We start from the raw sequence: 18,149 nt of genomic DNA on the forward strand, positions 1-18,149 counted from the left end.
GCCGTTGTTCGTAGTCACATGATTAACCTACCTGATTTTATAATATAGGCTACCTGGCTGTTTTGGAATCACACATTTTCTTGGTACGCAATGAGAGAAGACTGATGAAAAGTATCTGTGGTGACTATTTATTCAGGAAGACTCTCGTCTCATAGCCTGCAGACAAACTCTCTCATCGGACACGATTGCGACCCACGCAGGTAAATGTGAATTTACTACTGCTTACATCCCAGTGGCTACTGCTATGTTAAAGCTAAATAAGTATGGATTAATAGAAAAGAAAACATAAAAAGCATGAAAATGTTGTCTGAAATCGAAATTATTATTTTTTACTTTCAAAATTATTTTCACGGCTATAACCCGCTATAACCCACCATTACACACACACACACACACACACACACACGCACGCACGCACGCACGCACGCACGCACGCACGCACGCACACACACACACACACACACACACACACACACACACACACACACGCACGCACACACACACACACACACACAAAACTATACTAACTTCATACTAACGTCAACCAGAGACCATTTACGGCTATACATATCTATTATAGTGTTATATTTTGAGTAGGCCTAATATTAGTAAAAATTTAAATATCTTCCTTTTCTCAAACAGTCAACATTGAGTAATTTGTTTGTCTTCAGTCTTTTAACACTCCTTTGTTTGTTTTTACTTGGTATTATTTAATTTGATTACCTTGTTGCTTCGAAGAACAATTTAACATGTGGGCCCCTCCTCATCTGCTCAGGTCCAGTACGTGTTGACCTCATCAACGATCACCAAGGCAGACGTCAAATGACAGAGATTACACGGAAGATGCTGAAGAAACGGGAGCTGCTGGTAAGTTTCCGGATTACTAGACTCCGTTCTCGTATTTGTCAACAGTGATGGCATAGTCGTGTTCATAGACGTAAAGTATATTGGAAGGTAAATGTGCTCACAACAGTAGCCTATTTAGGTAACAGAAGCTTTGATGTTCAAGGACATTATATCAAGTCTAGTAGTCGGTGAGTGGGCAACGTAAGACCAGCAACGCGTTATCACTGTACGGTAGTGCCATCTAGGCTACCCCCATAGCCTGATTGCTAGACTAGCTATGCTAGCTATTTCGCGTACTGTAAGGCAACCTTATTTGCAAGATGGTTATCAAATAACTACTGGCAAGCCTGCTGTATTCTGTTTACACAACTTGGTCCGTATCCTGTCATTGTTCCCACCATACTAGGTGGGGTTACACCGGTGGTTTAGTACATATATGTGCTAAACCATACAAGTCCGGTGTGTAGCCAGCTATCTAGCCTAGCGAATTTTAACATTGCACACTCAGTGCGAGTATTCTCTCATTAGAACTTAGCTGCTGACTAGCTAGCGATACTTCATAGTGTAAACTAGCTAGCTTCACACTGTGTCGCCGTCTTCTATAACAATTCGTTTTGCTACGAAGAATTGAGAACAGTATAGCGTTAGCTACCCTGCATGGTCGACAAGTTTGTTCTACACAGATTTGGAATCCACTTTTTTCTGCAACAAGATGTTTGAATTATCCATTGATTTTCTGATACCCCAATGAAAAAGATAACCGAGGTTGATACATTGATTCAGGCCTGTTTGAATACACTAAGAATGTGTCAGTATTATCAGGGAACGCTTACCTGACCATCATTTTCCTTGAGAAAGGTAGAATTGACAGTGAATTGTGAATTGTACTTTTTCAGAGAATAACACAACGAGAATAACACAACGTGTGTCTACACATTGTTCAAAGGGAGGCCTGTGTTGAGGCTTAGTTTGACAATTGAATGTGTCTAAAGCTGTGCATTCTGCTTCTTGTCCAGGCAGGCAATGTTGCTGTCATTCAGCTGGACATTTTAAGTGTGTGTGTGTCTGATGTCCTCCCTGTGCTTCAGGGCAAGTACAGGTCTAGACTGATTGGTAACATAATGGAGAAATTGGCGGCAAGCACTGGGACAAGGCATGAATACAAATGGTGACTATAATAGTTAGGCAGCACCTTGCCTAGGCTATGCAGTAGGCCTAGTACCTCATCACAATAAACCCTAAATATTGCCAAGAATATTCATCTGCTAAGAGATTTAATATTTGTTTCTGTTTCTTGGAGGCAGCTGTCATGTTTTGAGATGTTGATCTCAAAACATTTTTGTAACATTTGTAATGGTGTTGGCGTCTCCCTTTTTCGTTTGATAAAAAGACCCAATGGTCACGTACGTTCAGGGACGTAGTATGTTCTGTGTTAATACATTTAAATGCTCAGTAGGCTCGGTCTCAATACTTGACTGGACACTTGTGTGTTTGCTAAGTATGCACGTGTACTTAGCCTAGTGTGGGACAGTCACTGAGTGAATGTGTGTTTGCTCTTCATGTGTACCTGCTAAAGAGTGGGCGTGCGTAATTTCAACATGTGGCAAACCAAACCTGTCTCTCCAGGCCTGGCTCACACTGCCTCTATACAGACTCGTTTTACCAATCCCTATTCAACAGTCACCCTCTTTGTTTCTTTCTTTCTCCCTCTTTAGAAAGGCTACATGTTTCAGTTATATGTTTCAAATCACTGCATGAAGTCCTCTTAAGATGGGTGAAACGATGCACAGGGTTGCTATTTTGGTCAACCATCATTGAAAACCGTTGTCTTTGACAAACCTGTCACGGCAGATGTGAAGAACACAGCATTTTCTGGCATGAAGAACAGATGCTGGTGCTGACTGTTTCAGCACAGACAGAACTCACTTAGACTTAACACTGCTAGCCCACAGTGCAGCCTTATTCTTTGTTACACTCAAGAAGAAAGGTAATCTGTTAAATAATGACTATAAATCCAAGTACAAAGAGCATAATAAGCTCTGCTCTTCTGAAAGTATAATATTGAGTGTGGGACTGTTCATCTAATGAACGTTATCCTATTACATTAGCATAATCAACCTTCCCCCTAACTAAGTCTGACCCAGCATGGTTGTTGTTGCTAACCTGAACAACAAACCCCTTCTGAGACATGTTGCATGGTGATTTCATAGACGTACTACAGAAATTCTACCCTATTAACTTCCTTAACAATCCTGGACAGTAACATTTTAAAGATCTATGAGACAGATTTTATAATACACTTGTTATGGTGCACCAGTGGGATATTAAGAATGATTGGTATGACCAGTGAATTGTGCAGGTCCTCTTAGCCAAGTCTGTCCGCCTGCAAAGTATAAATATCCCTCTTTACATCCTCCTCTCTGACTCCCTTTTCCTTTGCTTGTCCCTCTCTCTGTACTCTCACATTCTTTTCCTCTCTTGTGTACTGACATGTCTCTGTGACCAGATACCGAAAATCTGGAAGTATTTTACTTTGTAAGTACTGAATTGATGCAGCCAAGGAATCTGTGTAGGAACGAGATGTTGTGATGGCTGTTGACCCTCTGCACTCTTCCTTGGCTCTCTCTCATTACCTGTTTACCTGAGGGAGAGAGGATCCCGTTCTGTCATAGCAAGTGAGAAGCGCCACTGGCAGAATCACACCCAACAGGAAATGTTCTTTTATCAGTCAGGGATCAAGGTTCAAGACCAAGCACAGTGTCTCCAACTCTTACTTCCTTCTTCCTTACTTCCTTCTTCCTTACTTCCTTCTTCCCTGGAGGCACATGCAGGCAGGCTTATGGTTAAGACCGAACTAAAAGTTTCTTGGCTTGGGATGTTCAGGCTTGTGGGAAACAGCAGCTCTCATTAGTCATTACCAAAGCCACATTTAGACAGTTTTTTTTAGTGTAGCTGAAATTTCCTACATTGAATACTAACTAGAGTTCCTTATTTCTGTATTGTGGGCTGTTGCTTGGTTCAGAGGCTCCTGGCTTCCTACATGGCTTAGGCTACAACAGCACCTCACTCTCCCCTGACTCCATCGATCTCCTTTGGGATCTTAACCACAAACCTCTTATCGCCACGCAAGACCTGCTTAATGTACACTGCCATCAGGCGTGGGCGTATAGGACAGTCCTACGAGGTGGGGGGAAAAGCACACTCGCCCATTTTCTAATCTCTTTTCTGTGGCAGTGCACATTTTGAGGAGGTGATTCTGCAGGTGTTCTGGCTGGTGATTGTGTGCTGCTCAGTGGGGAAACGCGTCTCTCTCTCCCCCCCCCCGGGCAGTGGCCTTGTTCCTCCGACAAGTCCTTAACCTCATTCACAGAGTTTGACCTGGATCTAATTAGAGTTTCCAAGACAATGATTAACACTTTGCTTGTTCTGTGTGTAAGGAGAAGAGGGAAAGAGGGTGTGCGGAGAGAGAGAGAGAGTTGGGAAGGAAAGGAGAGTGTGCCTATTTCTAATCTAATCTCCCTCTCCTTCTTCTGCGAGTGTCAATCCCAGGGAAAGCCTTGGTCGCTTCGTTAGGCCAGCCTGTCCGGGACATGGAGAGAGAGGAGCACTCTAGGAGGAGTGTGATCGGGGTTTAAGCTCTTGTCACTCTTAATCAGAGGGGATCCTCTCAGCCGGACGCTCGCTGCCATCTCTTACGCAAGGCGCTTTGTCTCGTCTTAACGGAGACACCGGTAGGAGAGAGTCAGAGAGGGACACGTTGGGACTGGACTCTTAAACAGGAGTCGGGAGATACTGGCCAAGATAGTCTCTCTCAGGCAGACCTTCCACAGTGTGACTGGAAGGGTCAGGATCGCAGTGTGGAGAGCAGGTAGGCTGTCTGCTCACCGGCTCACAGCCTGCTGGCCTGTGCAGGTTAGGAGCAGGGCCTACCGCTCCCTGGGCAGTGCAGCAAATCATCACGATTGCCACATAGCAAATGTAGGGCAAAAGGGGAATGTGTGAAGAATTGTTTGATCCTCAGTCTATGGTCATGTACCCTACCATGGGTCGAAGGAGTTCTCAAATATCCTACTTGTTAACATGCAGATTCAGTCTGGTATGATGAGGGTGAGTTAAGGCTTTTTATTTTGTCTAGAGTGTGTGAGTGGCTTTGCTTTATTCTAGATATTTTCCTTGGGGGGTAGGTCTGACTATAAGTGATATCATCCATTTTTGGAGGATATATTCAAGTTATTTCACTTCTTTTCACTTATTTCACGCAACATGTTGCCTCCTTTAGTGTACCAACAGAAGCCTCTATGGGGTAGAGTTAGCTGTCTTCACTCTGGTATGTCCTGCTGTTTTTGATTGTATCCCATAATTAGATTGTCCTCCTTTCCAAAACGTTCTCTCCTTATGGGTTTGTCCCTATGGGTTGCCAGGTTTGTCCCTCTGGGTTGCCATGTTTGGTGATGGCACAATGTGGTTGAGTGTAGATTTGGTTACAGACACAGTCCAGTCCAGTCCAGGTCAGTGGGACATCTGGACTCATGTTTGAACATTAGCAAAGTCAAGATAAATACAACCATAATATTTTATTATAACCCAGTCAGTGTTAGTCGGTTATTTGTTGTGCTCTGGGCCAACTTTTCTCAAGGGATTAGTTTTGTATTACATCATGATATTAATATCCCTAAAGTGGATTATTTTCTGTTTTTGTTTGTCTTGCAGCTTTCCCAGAGAGAACCATACAGTGAAGATGAGACCATGGTTCCTGTATTAACCTCAAAGAAAGCCAGTGAACTACCAGTGAACGAAGTTGTGTGTGTCTTGCAGGTACGTTTATCATGTCACACAGACTGGTAGAACCACAACACTTAATAAATCCCAAAAGTCTTATCGGGAATGATATCTGAATACACACAGTCATGAAATGAATGAACTTGATATGTGCAGGGTTCTGTGACTCGGTGGTTTGAACAATGCCTTTTCCAAACATAATCTACCCACACTGATGACACAGCTTCTCTTTGAGCTTGTTTGAAAACAGCTTCATCGCATGATAATGATCTCACCCATATTGAAGTTGCTAGCATGATAGACACCTGAACCGAGTAGAGCTGGACGGTGTCCAAGGTCAAATACAAACAGACAGATGTGGTAGGCACAGAGTTCAGTTGAGGTGAACTTTGTTTGGCGTTGGTGTTGATAATGCACTTTAAACAGAGCTTTCTGTCCTTATGTTAGGCTGACCTGCAGTACGGCCTGTCTAAGAGTGAGGTGACACGTCGCCGTGCCTACCATGGCTGGAATGAGTTTGACATCAGTGAAGAGGAACCACTATGGAGGAAGTATATTTGCCAGGTGAGACACTATGCTATCTATGTTAATGAGTTATTTACTCTAATTGGGTATCTAAGTAAGAAAAGAAAAAAGTTTAAAGCTTATTTATTTTTATATTTGTTGAGTACTGGTATAACATTTGAAAGCTGATATTGTCCTGTTGAGTTTGACCAGTCCAATCCAGCAGCACTCACTCAATGTCAAGATACTGGGAATAAATGAGTAAGTTGAATCTAGCCAGTTAGTTGTTATAGCATTCTTCATGGTGGAGTGGTACCAGGGCTGACTTGACATTTCCAGCCATTTCTGTACCAATGCTGTTATCACTGATGGAGGCCTCAGGTTTCAGAAGAAGCGCACACACACAGCAGTGTTTTGTACATGTGAAATATCACAGTTCAGTTCCTCCTCAACCAACTCTCCCCTTCTGGTTTTCTATGACAAGGACAAAAGCTCCCAGTGTCCTCTAGACAGGGGAGGGGGGAGGAAGGGAGGGAGGGAGGGCGAGTGCTTTGTGGCTAGAAGAGAGAAGAGAGTTGATAAATATAGCACTGCCACCGGGAGAGGCAGTTTTCTCTCCCTCACGATAAAAGAGAGAGATGGGGGTGCTTTGTTTCTCTCTCTCTCTTTCTCTCTCTCTCTCTCTCTCTGTCTCTCTCTGTCTCTCTCTCTCTCTGTCTCTCTCTCTCTCTCTCTGTGTCTTTGTCACTGTTTTTCTATTGCCCTTGTTTCGCCCCTTGCAACTTCTGCTTCAAAGGGAAAAGGAAAAGCGTCCAAAGTAAAATACTTTTCAAGGATGTGACATTGTGACTGCAAGTTGCGGTCTCTTGTTGCCTTGGCAACAAAATGAAAAAGAGTATGCTGGTTAGCTAATGTCATTTTGAACAGTGCCTAATCTTTGCTGTTTGTAGTAACTTTGGTATACAGAACCCAAAGTCGGTGTGTTCAGGACTGTTGACTGAGGGGCTACTGTGCCCCTCAAACTGTGTCACAGTTTGCCTAAAGCCAAGGTCACACTATACAGCCTTTCTCTAACAGTATGAGAAGGGCCATTCTAGAATGCTGAGTCAGGGTCAGGAGGTCGCTGTAAAGAAGCTTTTCAGATAAAGCCGCCCTATCTCCAATGTCTTGTGGTGGAGGATACTCTGCCTCTTATCAGTGTTACTCCCTCCACTATCACCGAGTTACCAGCAGCTCAGCCAGGCCTCACACTCCACCGTGCCCAGCTGGCAGGAGCTGGCGTGGTCTCCACATGACAGGCAGCACCACAAAGAGAATCCCGGCGCGTGTGTGCGTCGCACAAAAGAGAGAATGCCGCTGGACACATCAGCATAATGGCAGGCCTGCATGTTGATGCTGCAGATATCTGACTCCAGCAGGCCTGTATGGAAACAGGTGGTTGGAAGAGCACTGGTGTTGGATAGGAATCTCCTGTCTTCTCGTTTCAAGGCCCCTCCATCATGGCTCTTTCCCCTACTGAAGTGATAAATACTGGTGTGCTGAAACCGTGCAGTTGGATAATTGACAGTGACGGTCCGGGTATGACCTGGAACATTCCACACGCTGTGATTAGATGTTTCTGAGTGCTGCACACCCTGTCTCCTAGCTGTGTTGCCCTCTTGCCTTGTCAAACAGCTCGACAGCGCTGTTGTCTGGCTAATCAGAGGTTACTCCACTAAGCTAGCACTGTCATACCCCACAGTGTAAACGGCTGCCCTGTCAGCTCAGCTGCTACTCTGCCTGTGGCCTGCTAGTACATTAAAGAACGTGGTTTTGTCATTGAGACAAATGGTTTCCTTGCTTCTACTTATTCCCAGCTCTGTCCTACTGCTGGGTATGTGACTGGTGTTAAATTTACTGCTGTGTGTGTGTGTCTGTGTGTGTGTGCGCGGGTGTATTACGTGTGTATGTATCTCCTCAGTTCAAGGACCCTCTCATCATGCTGCTGCTGGCCTCTGCTGTCATCAGTGTCCTCATGCACCAGTTCGACGACGCCATCAGCATCACAGTGGTAAGAGGACATCCCCGTTCACTCGCCCGTGGCAACACGACCTCCCCGTTGCTCTTTGACGTCTGTGCAAGAAGACGCCTGCGTTCCGTGTGGCTGTCTCCTCCGGGTTCTTACATGTCCCTCCGTTCCTTCTTTCTGTTGACAGGCCATTATCATCGTTGTGACAGTGGCCTTCGTCCAGGTGAGTGGATCTCGGCTCCCGTCCTGGACGATGTCCAGTGTAGCGATGATGTGTTCTGAGCTGAGCGAAGGGGTGAAACGCGGTGAGGGTGAGGGTGGAACGCGGTGAGGGTGAGGGTGCAACACGGTGAGGGAGAGGGTGCAACACGGTGAGGGAGAGGGTGCAACACGGTGAGGGAGAGGGTGCAACACGGTGAGGGAGAGGGTGCAACACAGTGAGGGAGAGGGTGCAACACGGTGAGGGAGAGGGTGGAACGCGGTGAGGGAGAGGGTGGAACGCGGTGAGGGAGAGGGTGGAACGCGGTGAGGGAGAGGGTGGAACACAGTGAGAGGAGGAGCACAGCCAGACTGTGTCCTCCATCCAGTGTAGACATCATTGAAAATGCACGAGTGTTGCATCATTGATGAAAGCATGAAAAATGAACACATACTCTGGTATTCTTCAGTTGCTGCGAGTCGATAAGTGTGTGTTTGCATGTGTTCCTCCACGTGTGTGTGCAGTCAATGTGTGGGTAGCCATGGTTTCACCGTGTTTCTCTGTCTCTGAAGGAGTACCGCTCCGAGAAGTCCCTGGCAGAGCTGGGGAAGTTGGTGCCTCCAGAATGCCACTGGTCAGAACCTCTCTCTCACACACACACACACACACACACACACACACACATACACAGATGTGTGCTAGTTAAATTACTATTCGACTAAAATCCCCCCCCTCCCCTCAGTGTGCGAGAAGGGCACCTGGAGCACCTGCTGGCTCGAGAGCTGGTACCTGGAGACACGGTGTGCTTGACTGTTGGAGAGAGAGTCCCGGCTGACCTTCGCCTCTTTGAGGTACACACGCGCACACACACACACTTGTGCCCATACAACCCTAACCCCTTCATTAGGTTTCCCGTCTCCAGAGAGTAATCCAAGCCCTTCTGTGTTCCAGGCCACTGACCTATCAGTGGACGAGTCCAGCCTGACGGGAGAGACCGCGCCCTGCTCCAAATCCACCTCCCACCAGCCGTCCGCCCACAACGGTGACATCACCTCCCGTAGCAACGTGGCCTTCATGGGCACCCTGGTGCGGTGCGGCAAGGCCAAGGTAATGTACTGCAACGTCCTCCATAGCTGCTGTGGATGGATTTGACTGTGAACAGGATGATCGTCTTCTGAGACGGTTCATCCCTCTGCTGTGAATATACATGTTGTCCTCATGGGTTTTTATCCCCCTGTCTCGTAGGGCATCGTCATAGGAACGGGAGAAAATTCAGAGTTTGGTGAAGTGTTTAAGATGATGCAAGCAGAGGAGGTAATGGAACACTCATGTTTGAAAAGAAAAGTTCTAACAGTATTTGAGTATTTTGCCTGTTAATTATTTTTTATTTTTTATTTACCCAATTGTTCTTTTATCAAATAGGCTCCCAAAACACCTTTACAGAAAAGCATGGACTTACTAGGAAAACAGCTCTCTCTCTATTCGTTTGGAATAATAGGTAGTGTATGCTTGTCTGTTATACCACCTATCAATGCTGTTTTTCAAGTTAGCATGGCTACCATGCTGCTGTGTTTCAAGTTAGCATGGCTAACATGCTGATGTGTTTCAGGTTAGCATGGCTAACATGCTGCTGTGTTTCAGGTTAGCATGGCTAACATGCTGCTGTGTTTCAGGTTAGCATGGCTAACATGCTGCTGTGTTTCAGGTTAGCATGGCTAACATGCTGCTGTGTTTCAGGTTAGCATGGCTAACATGCTGCTGTGTTTCAGGGGTGATCATGCTGGTTGGCTGGCTCCAGGGGAAACGCATCTTGGACATGTTCACCATCGGCGTCAGGTAAGCCGTGTACTGATTTGTGTTCCTGTTTTGATCTCGTATACCACAGTGTGTTTCTGGTCTGTTGTCCGGTTTTGTGTTGTTTTGATCTCGTGTGGTCATCTGACTGGGCCTAATCACGGGAGTTCTAAGGAGATCACATGGCTGTTATCACAACTCCTGACATGGTTCCAAGTGGTCTGCATAGCTGATCTCATGTTCAGCCAGAGCAGTGTAATGTCTGGTTCCTCCATTAGGTTGGCCTCTCTCTGTGTGATTTCATAAGCACTGTCCCCTTCCCCCCCCCCCTCCACCCCCAGCCTGGCGGTGGCAGCCATCCCAGAGGGCCTGCCCATCGTGGTGACTGTCACACTGGCGCTGGGCGTGATGAGGATGGTGAAGAAGCGGGCCATCATCAAGAAGCTGCCCATCGTGGAGACGCTAGGTGAGCTACACAGGTTGTGTGTGTGTCTGAGACAAGTGTGTCAGTCATCCCAATATCTTAAAGTATTCGTTCGTCACTCTATCGTATTTAGTGTTCGTTGCACTCCACTTTTTTCGAATAGAAAGGTTTTCCATTTGGGTGCAGGAGAGGATTTCCGGTGCATTCTAAACGTGCGTCTTTGCTCTCCTCATCCTCACCGTACCCTCTAGGCTGCTGCAACGTCATCTGCTCTGACAAGACCGGGACTCTGACCAAAAACGAGATGACGGTCACGCACCTGTTTACATCGGACGGACTCCACGCCGAGGTGGGGGGAGGAGCTCTCACAAGCTAGGTTTGGACCTGATCCGGCCTGTGTAGCTGTGCTACGCTGACCGTGGGTCTGGTTCGTCGTTGAAGGTTCCGAACCTGGCCTGGGGCCTTTTGTGATTTGGATTGTCCTCCGTCTTGTCCTGTGACAGGTGACGGGGGTGGGATACAACGGCGCAGGAGAGGTGCTGCTGGACGGGGAGGTCGTGCACGGCTTCTCCAGCCCTTCCCTCAGCAGAGTGGTGGAGGTGAGTCAGCCTGGCCGCGAGGCCCTCGTCTGCTGTCATTGGTCGGCACGGGGCAACAGGGTCACATGCTCTGTCTCTCTGTCTCTAAACTCTGTGTGTGTGTGTCCTTGTGTCTCCGTGTCCTGGTAGGCTGGCTGCATATGTAACGACTCGGTCATCCGAAACAACACACTCATGGGACGTCCCACCGAGGGAGCACTCGTTGCTCTCGCCATGAAGGTACTTTCAATGAATAAAAACGTACAATTATTTGACACTGGAACAGGTCTGCGAATCCAACAAAGAAGTCTTGTCTCTTAGTCTCAAATGTCCCTGAATACGTCAAGGTGGAGATTTTCCCACCGCACTTTGTAAGGATGTGTTGTTCACAAGACCAAACGCCGTGTGCGCCTCACCTGGAGGACTGGCTGGTATCTTTGTTAAAGCACCAAGCACACCTGTGACCCCTAGCACAGTTCACCCTGGGAACAAACCGGATCTCCTGTGTGCTGTCTGGGGAGTGGCTGTGGAGCTAACACTATGACAACAGGCTCTAAGTCTCTCCACACCAGGAGATTGGAGCCTTCTAGGAATAATAGGACAGGAGATTTTCCAAAGTGCTGTGTGTAACAAAGTCTCTCTGACACAAGAAAACCGATTTTCAAACCTGTGAAATGTGTGGAATTTATAGCAACATTGTTACAAATAACTCGAGGCACTGGCCCAGGTCTCTCTATTCACATTTCATAGGTAATACCTAGGTCCTGAAAGGAGAGTTAGTGCTGAGTCATGGATAGGCGTGTGTATGTGTGTATTTTTTGGGTGTCATTGTATTTACCTTTACACCCGTTTGCCATGGATTTAGGTCTTTAAGTGTGGATTAAGTGTGCTTGTGTGCGTGCCTCCCTTGCAGATGGGTCTGGAGGGTCTCCAGCAAGAGTACGTTCGTGTAGAAGAGCACCCGTTCAGCTCGGAGCAGAAGTGGATGGCCGTGCGCTGTGTCCACCGCACGCAGCAGGTCAGCACACCAGACACCTTCGAGCTGCAGGATCTCCGAAATACGCAACGTGATACCTTGGCAGAACGGGTTGATCCTTAAAATGCATGGCACATAGATAAGTGACACCATGTGTTGCTTCCTTGTTGTGAAACACTGTAGCAGCTGTTTCCCCCTTCTTATCTCACACTTTGTGAAGTTGTTTGGCCCGTTTTGTAGGTATTTGTGGTCTTCTCGTTGCTGTGCAGCAGAGAGCAGGATCTGCCCTTGATCTACCTCTCTGAGGGCCTGAACTCTACAGTCATGGGGTCAAACTAGGCCCAATATGCCAGAGTGGAGCCCACTAGGTCAGACTAGATCACAGTAGACCTAGATCAAGTGGCCTAGGTGTTACCTTGAAGTGTGCAGGCATGGGTAGGGTTGGGGGTCGTATGCTAGGTCACTGTGTTCCCTTCGGATGAACTAGGAGTGCACTTCACATGGTTAGGGCGTCCTCTGTGTTTCCTCAGGACAAGCCAGGTGTGTACTACCTGAAGGGGGCCTACGAGCACGTTATCCGCCATTGCAGCAGCTACAACAGCAGAGGCGCCACGCTGCCCCTGACCAACCAGCAGAGGGAGCTCTACCAGCAACAGACGAGCTACATGGGTACAGCTGGGCTCCGAGGTAAACCGCCGGTGCTCCCTTATCCAAAACACTTTGCAGTTGTCCAACCGAGAAGGATGGAGCACAGGAGTGGTTGGGGGCGTTCCCTGGAGTGTTTGCTCATACCGTATCTGTATTACCCTACAATGGCTATGTTTACATGCTGATCCTTGCTCTGATACTAGGAAGGCCTCACCTAATGGGTTCTGTGTCCTTTTTGGTTAATCTGCTTCTGGGAATGTGTCAAAGGGCTGTAGACGTCTGCTGACTGTGTTTGTCTGTTGCAGTACTGGCATTTGCCTCGGGGGCTGAGCTGGGCAGCCTGGCATTCCTGGGGCTGGTGGGCATCATTGACCCGCCCAGGTCAGGGGTCAAGGAGGCGGTGGGCACGCTCATCAGCTCTGGCGTGGCCGTCAAGATGGTCACCGGGGACTCCCAGGAGACCGCTGTTGCCATAGGTGTGTGTGTGTTGTCTTTCTGTCTGTCAGTGTTTCTGACCCTTTTCTGCTCAAAGGGTCTTAGAAAATATTTGAAAATGTGTGAATTGAATGATCATTAAAGCGCGTGTGTGTGTCCTCAGCCAGTCGACTGGGCCTGTACACTAAGGGCTCTCAGTCCCTGTCTGGAGAGGAGGTGGACCAGATGGACCTCCAGCAGCTCTCTCAGATCGTCCCACGGGTAAGTGTGCCCACAAACACACACACACACACAGCTTATTGCACAACGTATGGCTCTGGCTGTGCTGGGGTATGGACCACCCCTTCCTGAGTTAAACAAGCAGCAGAGTTGTGGATATGCTGATGCTGTGTCCATTGTGATCAAAGAGTATCCTATATGTTGACTCAGTGTTCATGGTGGTAGTGCTCAGTCAGGGTGCTGGTGACAAGCATGGTGCTCTCTGTTCTCTCCTAACAGATAGTGGTGTTCTTCAGAGCCAGCCCCAGACACAAGCTGAAGATAGTCAAGGTAAGAGACCTGGGCCTGCCTGTGGGGGCCTCAGACTCACAGCATGTGGGTGAGACACAGGGAAGTTCATACTGAGGACGTAAATAGTCTGACATGGTGTGTTGAGTAGCACTTTCCATAGCCAGAGATTTTAATTTTTACAACTGTCGCAAGTTACTGAGTTCTGGGGAAGTTTGAATAGTAGGCCTTACAATATTATTAAAGCATCTCTCTTTGCCTCCCCTCCTGCTCCCTGCCCCTCCAGTCTCTTCAGAACATCGGGGCGGTGGTTGCCATGACCGGTGACGGTGTGAACGACGCCGTGGCGTTGAAGGCAGCGGACATCGGTGTGGCCATGGGCCAGACGGGCACGGACGTCTGCAAGGAGGCGGCCGACATGATCCTGGTGGACGACGACTTCCAGACTATCATGTGTGTGACCCCCCCCCAGTCTCCCCCTCCCTCCTTCCAGGGCTCATTAAATCCAGTGTAAATGTGTCCTGTGGTCCGCCATGTCTCTGCTCAGTCATGTGAGGGCATCTCTGTTTGGCCTCCCACAGGTCTGCCATTGAGGAAGGGAAAGGCATTTACAACAACATCAAGAACTTCGTCCGTTTCCAGCTGAGCACGTGAGTTCTCTTCTCGAAAGCAGCTCTGTTTTTGTCTCAAACGCGTCTACATAGAATGCGGAAAGATCAAAAGGTTGATCTTTTATCCTTTATAAACTTGTTATAAACTTCCCATTTCCAACGTTTCTGTTACATGGCCAGTCCTCTTCAAATGCTGGAGGATATCTCCCCAGCTAAACATGCTCACATGGTCTTTGAGCAGCTTCTACTGCACTTTTGTCATTAATTTAACTCGGCTTGCCTTTTGGCAAATCAGTCTATATTTGAATGAGCAGCATTGTTCTTTTAGAAGTAGTATCAAGTGCATTCAGAGAAGTGGGTCTTCCTGTGGAGAGGAAACCGGATCCTCTGGCCTCTCAGCAGCTCTCATGTCCCTTCCTACATGCTCTCTCAGGAGTATCGCTGCTCTCACGCTGATCTCCCTGGCAACGCTGATGAACTTCCCCAACCCTCTGAACGCTATGCAGATCCTGTGGATCAACATCATCATGGACGGACCTCCAGCTCAGAGGTAGCCTGGGGGATTCTAGGACCAAGGAGGGGGGGGGGGGTCAGAGGTTGAACATCATCTTTGAGTTGGATGTCATTCAATCGGGATGACCTAGCTGTCTCTGGAAATGAAGACTGATCCTCTTTCTAATATGTGCTTCCTGTCTCTCCCAGTTTGGGCGTGGAGCCCGTGGACAAAGACGTGATCCGGAAGCCTCCGAGGAACGTGCGGGACAGCATCATCACACGCAGCCTCCTCGTCAAGGTGCTGGTGTCTGCTTTCATCATCGTATGCGGAACCCTGTTTGTCTTCTGGAGAGAGGTAACCGTGGCGCCGGGAGCCATAGAAACGGTTCTGATCTGTTGCTATGTTACGACAAACCCAGACAATCTTGCTTATGTCGTGTTTTCTCAAAGCTCTGCTCCACTCACCCCAGACTTAACCTAATGTGCGTCCATATGATTGGTCCTCTGCCGTGTCCTCCTCCTCTCCCAGCTCCGGGATAACGAGATCACGCCTCGCGACACCACCATGACGTTCACCTGCTTCGTGTTCTTCGACATGTTCAACGCTCTCAGCTCGCGTTCCCAGGTGGGTCCTGAGCTAGCAGACATGGGATGGGAACGGTTTAGTCTCTTGGTCTCAAAGACCTTGAACCCTGACCAGCCTAGAAACTGTGCTGTCCTGGCTCTCTGTGTGTCAGAGCAGTCTCTAACCCTAACCTTGCAACACATCTGCTAACCTGCTCCTTAATCCCTGTCAGACTCGGATGGTGCATGAGCTGGGGCTGTGCAGTAACCGGATGTTCTGCTACGCTGTGCTGGGCTCCATCATGGGCCAGCTGCTGGTCATTTACTTCCCCCCGCTCCAGAGCGTCTTTCAGACGGAGAGCCTCAGTGCGTTAGGTGAGTACCGCCCCCATGTGGCCCGCTACGCAAACTACACCCTGAACTGAGCCGTCCGCGGTCCGTCTTTTATTGGACCGATACGCTTGCTGGCAGTGAGAGCTGCAGTCGTTTGAAGCACTAACCGTCTCCGTGGTGTTGCTCCTCAGACCTGCTGTTCCTGGTGGCGCTGACCTCGTCCGTGTGCGTCGTCTCAGAGGCCATCAAGTTGATAGAGCGGTGGCGGGGGGGCGAGCGGCTGACCCAGGCCTCGGACTCTTTCCATGAAGTATGACGCACGCTCCACAGCGGAGGGAGAGGCGCTAACTGACAGGGATTGAGGGAGGGCGGGAGGGGGGCGTTGGACAGAGACTGGCAGTTTTGTCACAGTTTAAAATGCAAGTGATAAATTCCCCCTCCCAATCCTCATTCCTGAAGGATCTTTTGGACTGTTGCTTTCAGACTCTACCCTTCTCCAGACCAGGGGTCCGACCTTTATTTATCCCACACTGTAAACTGTTCATGCAGCACCTTCTCATGTCTTGGACTTGAGCATCCGAGGCAACATCCGGGACTTCTCGTAGATCAGCTGCTTATGTCTAGGTACCGAGACTGCAGGAGGAAGACTTCCTCTGCGTGGAGCGTCAACACATGCCTTGTGGGTTTCATGACGTTAAGTGGTTTCCCACTTGTTTCTTCTCTTCCTCGTATCACCTTGCCTTCAGCAGTTGGTGGGCGACCACAGCTTAACAGAGTCAGGGATATGACTTTCTACATTCCCTCTTTTCATGCTCTAACAATCTCTATCATGGATACGTGTGTCACTCTGATTAAAGCTTGAAATGTGTGCAATCCTTTTTTTAATGTTTTTGTTTTGGTGTAGACTTGAGTCAGAGTTGACCACTATGAATTGTTATTTGTTGTTAAATATACTGGATTTTTCTGGAGATTTAAGACTTGGTTTTAAATTATGTTGATTGTTCTTATTTGTTTGCTATTTTTCAAGTGTTCCCTGGAGGCACACGTGGTTCGTATTCCCTTACATTAGAATCCCAAGGTTTTGTTTTTGTATTGTGAACATCTGCTGGATTTAACATGGAACCAGTTGTTCGATCAGATCTGTTTCTTCTGTACAGTGTCAGCTCAGCACCTCCTTTGAAGTGTCAGGCTGGTTCTAATGTTCTAACACTAATACAGACCAGTACTTGAGTGAGTGCTGTTTCTAAAGTCCTAATGCTGATTCCCCCAAATAAATACAGCAACGTTTTTCCTGTTGCCTGGTTTCAATGAATGACTGACTACAAATGTTACTCTAGATTCAGCAACATAGTTTCTATGTTGTGGAACTAGCTCCTTCAGTGATATTTGAACACTGTTTTTAAGGCACTGTTAAACATAGTGATGTGGACATCCAATATGTCAAACCTTCTGTTTGAGCCAGCTAAGGTCTTCTGTCTGTCAGTCTGTGTGGAACGCTGGTCTGTGTTCTCGTTGCCAAGAACCCTATTTGTTCTGTTTGCCCACCGTCTACTGTCTGTCTTAGATGCATTTTACTTGCTTTTTCCATATTTGGGAATGTACTTTTGCTCAGTGGGTATGGAGAAAGTGTGTAAAGACCTGTACAGTCCCACACTGTAATATAAGTGCAAATCTATTGGTCTTAGTGACATTTATATGCACTCATATATGCTGTTGGTAACTCTTGCTCACTGTATCTCATCTGATTTCGGAGTATGTATTGGAGGCCCTTATTGATGATCCCAAGTTTATTTTAGTCTCAGGCTTCTTTTAAAGGTTGTCAGTTGTCCCTTTAGGGGGGCAGCCTGTCGGTCCTAGTCACTGTCTGATCACCAAAGTCAGCAAGAATAAACAGATTTCGCTCAAAAATGAACATTATAACCCCTGAATTGTATATTTTTTCAATGTACCTTTGTGGAATCATTAAGTTATTTATTTTCTCTTGTTGTAAATCATCCAGTTATTGATTTGGCTTTGTGAATTTTTCCCGTTGGCAAGGCAACAGCAAATTCCCCCCCGGCCAGTAGAGCACCTCACCTGAACACTTAATACCCGAAGCATATAAATCGCTAGCTATTTAAATAAATACTCTTTTTCCAATACATCTTTTGCTCTTTTTAAAATTCCTTCCTCTTGGTGTGTGTGGAAAGTAGAAATTAGCGATGGCGTTGGTCTCGTGCAGTTTGGGGAAAAATGTTGTTTTTTCCCAGTTTTTGTTTATTCTTTATTTATGAGTTGTGAGTGTTGCACAGCAGAAACCAGTGCTCTGTGATGACGGTATGAAAATAATGATATATTAAAAAGTTTTATAAGTCTTTTAAATGTCTGGCTGTCTGATTCTTCTCTCATTTAACAATCTGTTCTTGATTTCAGATCTGTTCTTGTTCTCAAAAAGTGCACATTGTGTGG

At 47.3% G+C, this 18,149-nt stretch overlaps 2 protein-coding genes across 7 annotated transcripts in view; one reads left to right on the forward strand and one right to left on the reverse strand.

Moving 5' to 3' along the window:
• Positions 1-792, reverse strand: part of pik3r4 (phosphoinositide-3-kinase, regulatory subunit 4) — a 12,959-nt gene extending 12,167 nt beyond the window's left edge. The window contains exon 1 of one of the 3 annotated variants that reach the window (XM_047026887.1): positions 724-792. In XM_047026887.1, the coding sequence (XP_046882843.1) occupies positions 724-751 (28 nt within the window). In that variant the 5' untranslated portion in view covers positions 752-792. The remainder of the gene's footprint in view (positions 1-723) is intronic. The other 2 variants (XM_047026877.1, XM_047026895.1) reach the window with 2 other exon arrangements.
• Positions 1-18,057, forward strand: part of atp2c1 (ATPase secretory pathway Ca2+ transporting 1) — an 18,160-nt gene extending 103 nt beyond the window's left edge. The window contains exons 2-29 of one of the 4 annotated variants that reach the window (XM_047026914.1): positions 137-200; positions 776-867; positions 5,557-5,661; positions 6,073-6,189; positions 8,090-8,179; positions 8,325-8,360; positions 8,909-8,970; positions 9,079-9,187; positions 9,288-9,443; positions 9,582-9,650; positions 9,759-9,834; positions 10,106-10,172; positions 10,472-10,596; positions 10,806-10,903; positions 11,058-11,153; positions 11,283-11,372; positions 12,046-12,150; positions 12,639-12,795; positions 13,062-13,232; positions 13,355-13,452; positions 13,690-13,740; positions 13,985-14,151; positions 14,280-14,348; positions 14,743-14,859; positions 15,012-15,159; positions 15,334-15,429; positions 15,602-15,743; positions 15,893-18,057. In XM_047026914.1, the coding sequence (XP_046882870.1) occupies positions 823-867; positions 5,557-5,661; positions 6,073-6,189; positions 8,090-8,179; positions 8,325-8,360; positions 8,909-8,970; positions 9,079-9,187; positions 9,288-9,443; positions 9,582-9,650; positions 9,759-9,834; positions 10,106-10,172; positions 10,472-10,596; positions 10,806-10,903; positions 11,058-11,153; positions 11,283-11,372; positions 12,046-12,150; positions 12,639-12,795; positions 13,062-13,232; positions 13,355-13,452; positions 13,690-13,740; positions 13,985-14,151; positions 14,280-14,348; positions 14,743-14,859; positions 15,012-15,159; positions 15,334-15,429; positions 15,602-15,743; positions 15,893-16,017 (2,787 nt within the window). In that variant the 5' untranslated portion in view covers positions 137-200; positions 776-822 and the 3' untranslated portion in view covers positions 16,018-18,057. Of the gene's footprint in view, positions 1-70; positions 201-775; positions 1,035-5,524; positions 5,662-6,072; positions 6,190-8,089; positions 8,180-8,324; positions 8,361-8,908; positions 8,971-9,078; positions 9,188-9,287; positions 9,444-9,581; positions 9,651-9,758; positions 9,835-10,105; positions 10,173-10,471; positions 10,597-10,805; positions 10,904-11,057; positions 11,154-11,282; positions 11,373-12,045; positions 12,151-12,638; positions 12,796-13,061; positions 13,233-13,354; positions 13,453-13,689; positions 13,741-13,984; positions 14,152-14,279; positions 14,349-14,742; positions 14,860-15,011; positions 15,160-15,333; positions 15,430-15,601; positions 15,744-15,892 lie in introns of those variants that run through there. The other 3 variants (XM_047026921.1, XM_047026930.1, XM_047026939.1) reach the window with 3 other exon arrangements.
• The last annotated feature ends 92 nt before the right edge of the window (positions 18,058-18,149 follow it).

Source organism: Hypomesus transpacificus, chromosome 2 (assembly GCF_021917145.1).
Source record: "Hypomesus transpacificus isolate Combined female chromosome 2, fHypTra1, whole genome shotgun sequence".
In the NCBI taxonomy this organism is placed as follows: Eukaryota; Metazoa; Chordata; class Actinopteri; order Osmeriformes; family Osmeridae; genus Hypomesus; species Hypomesus transpacificus.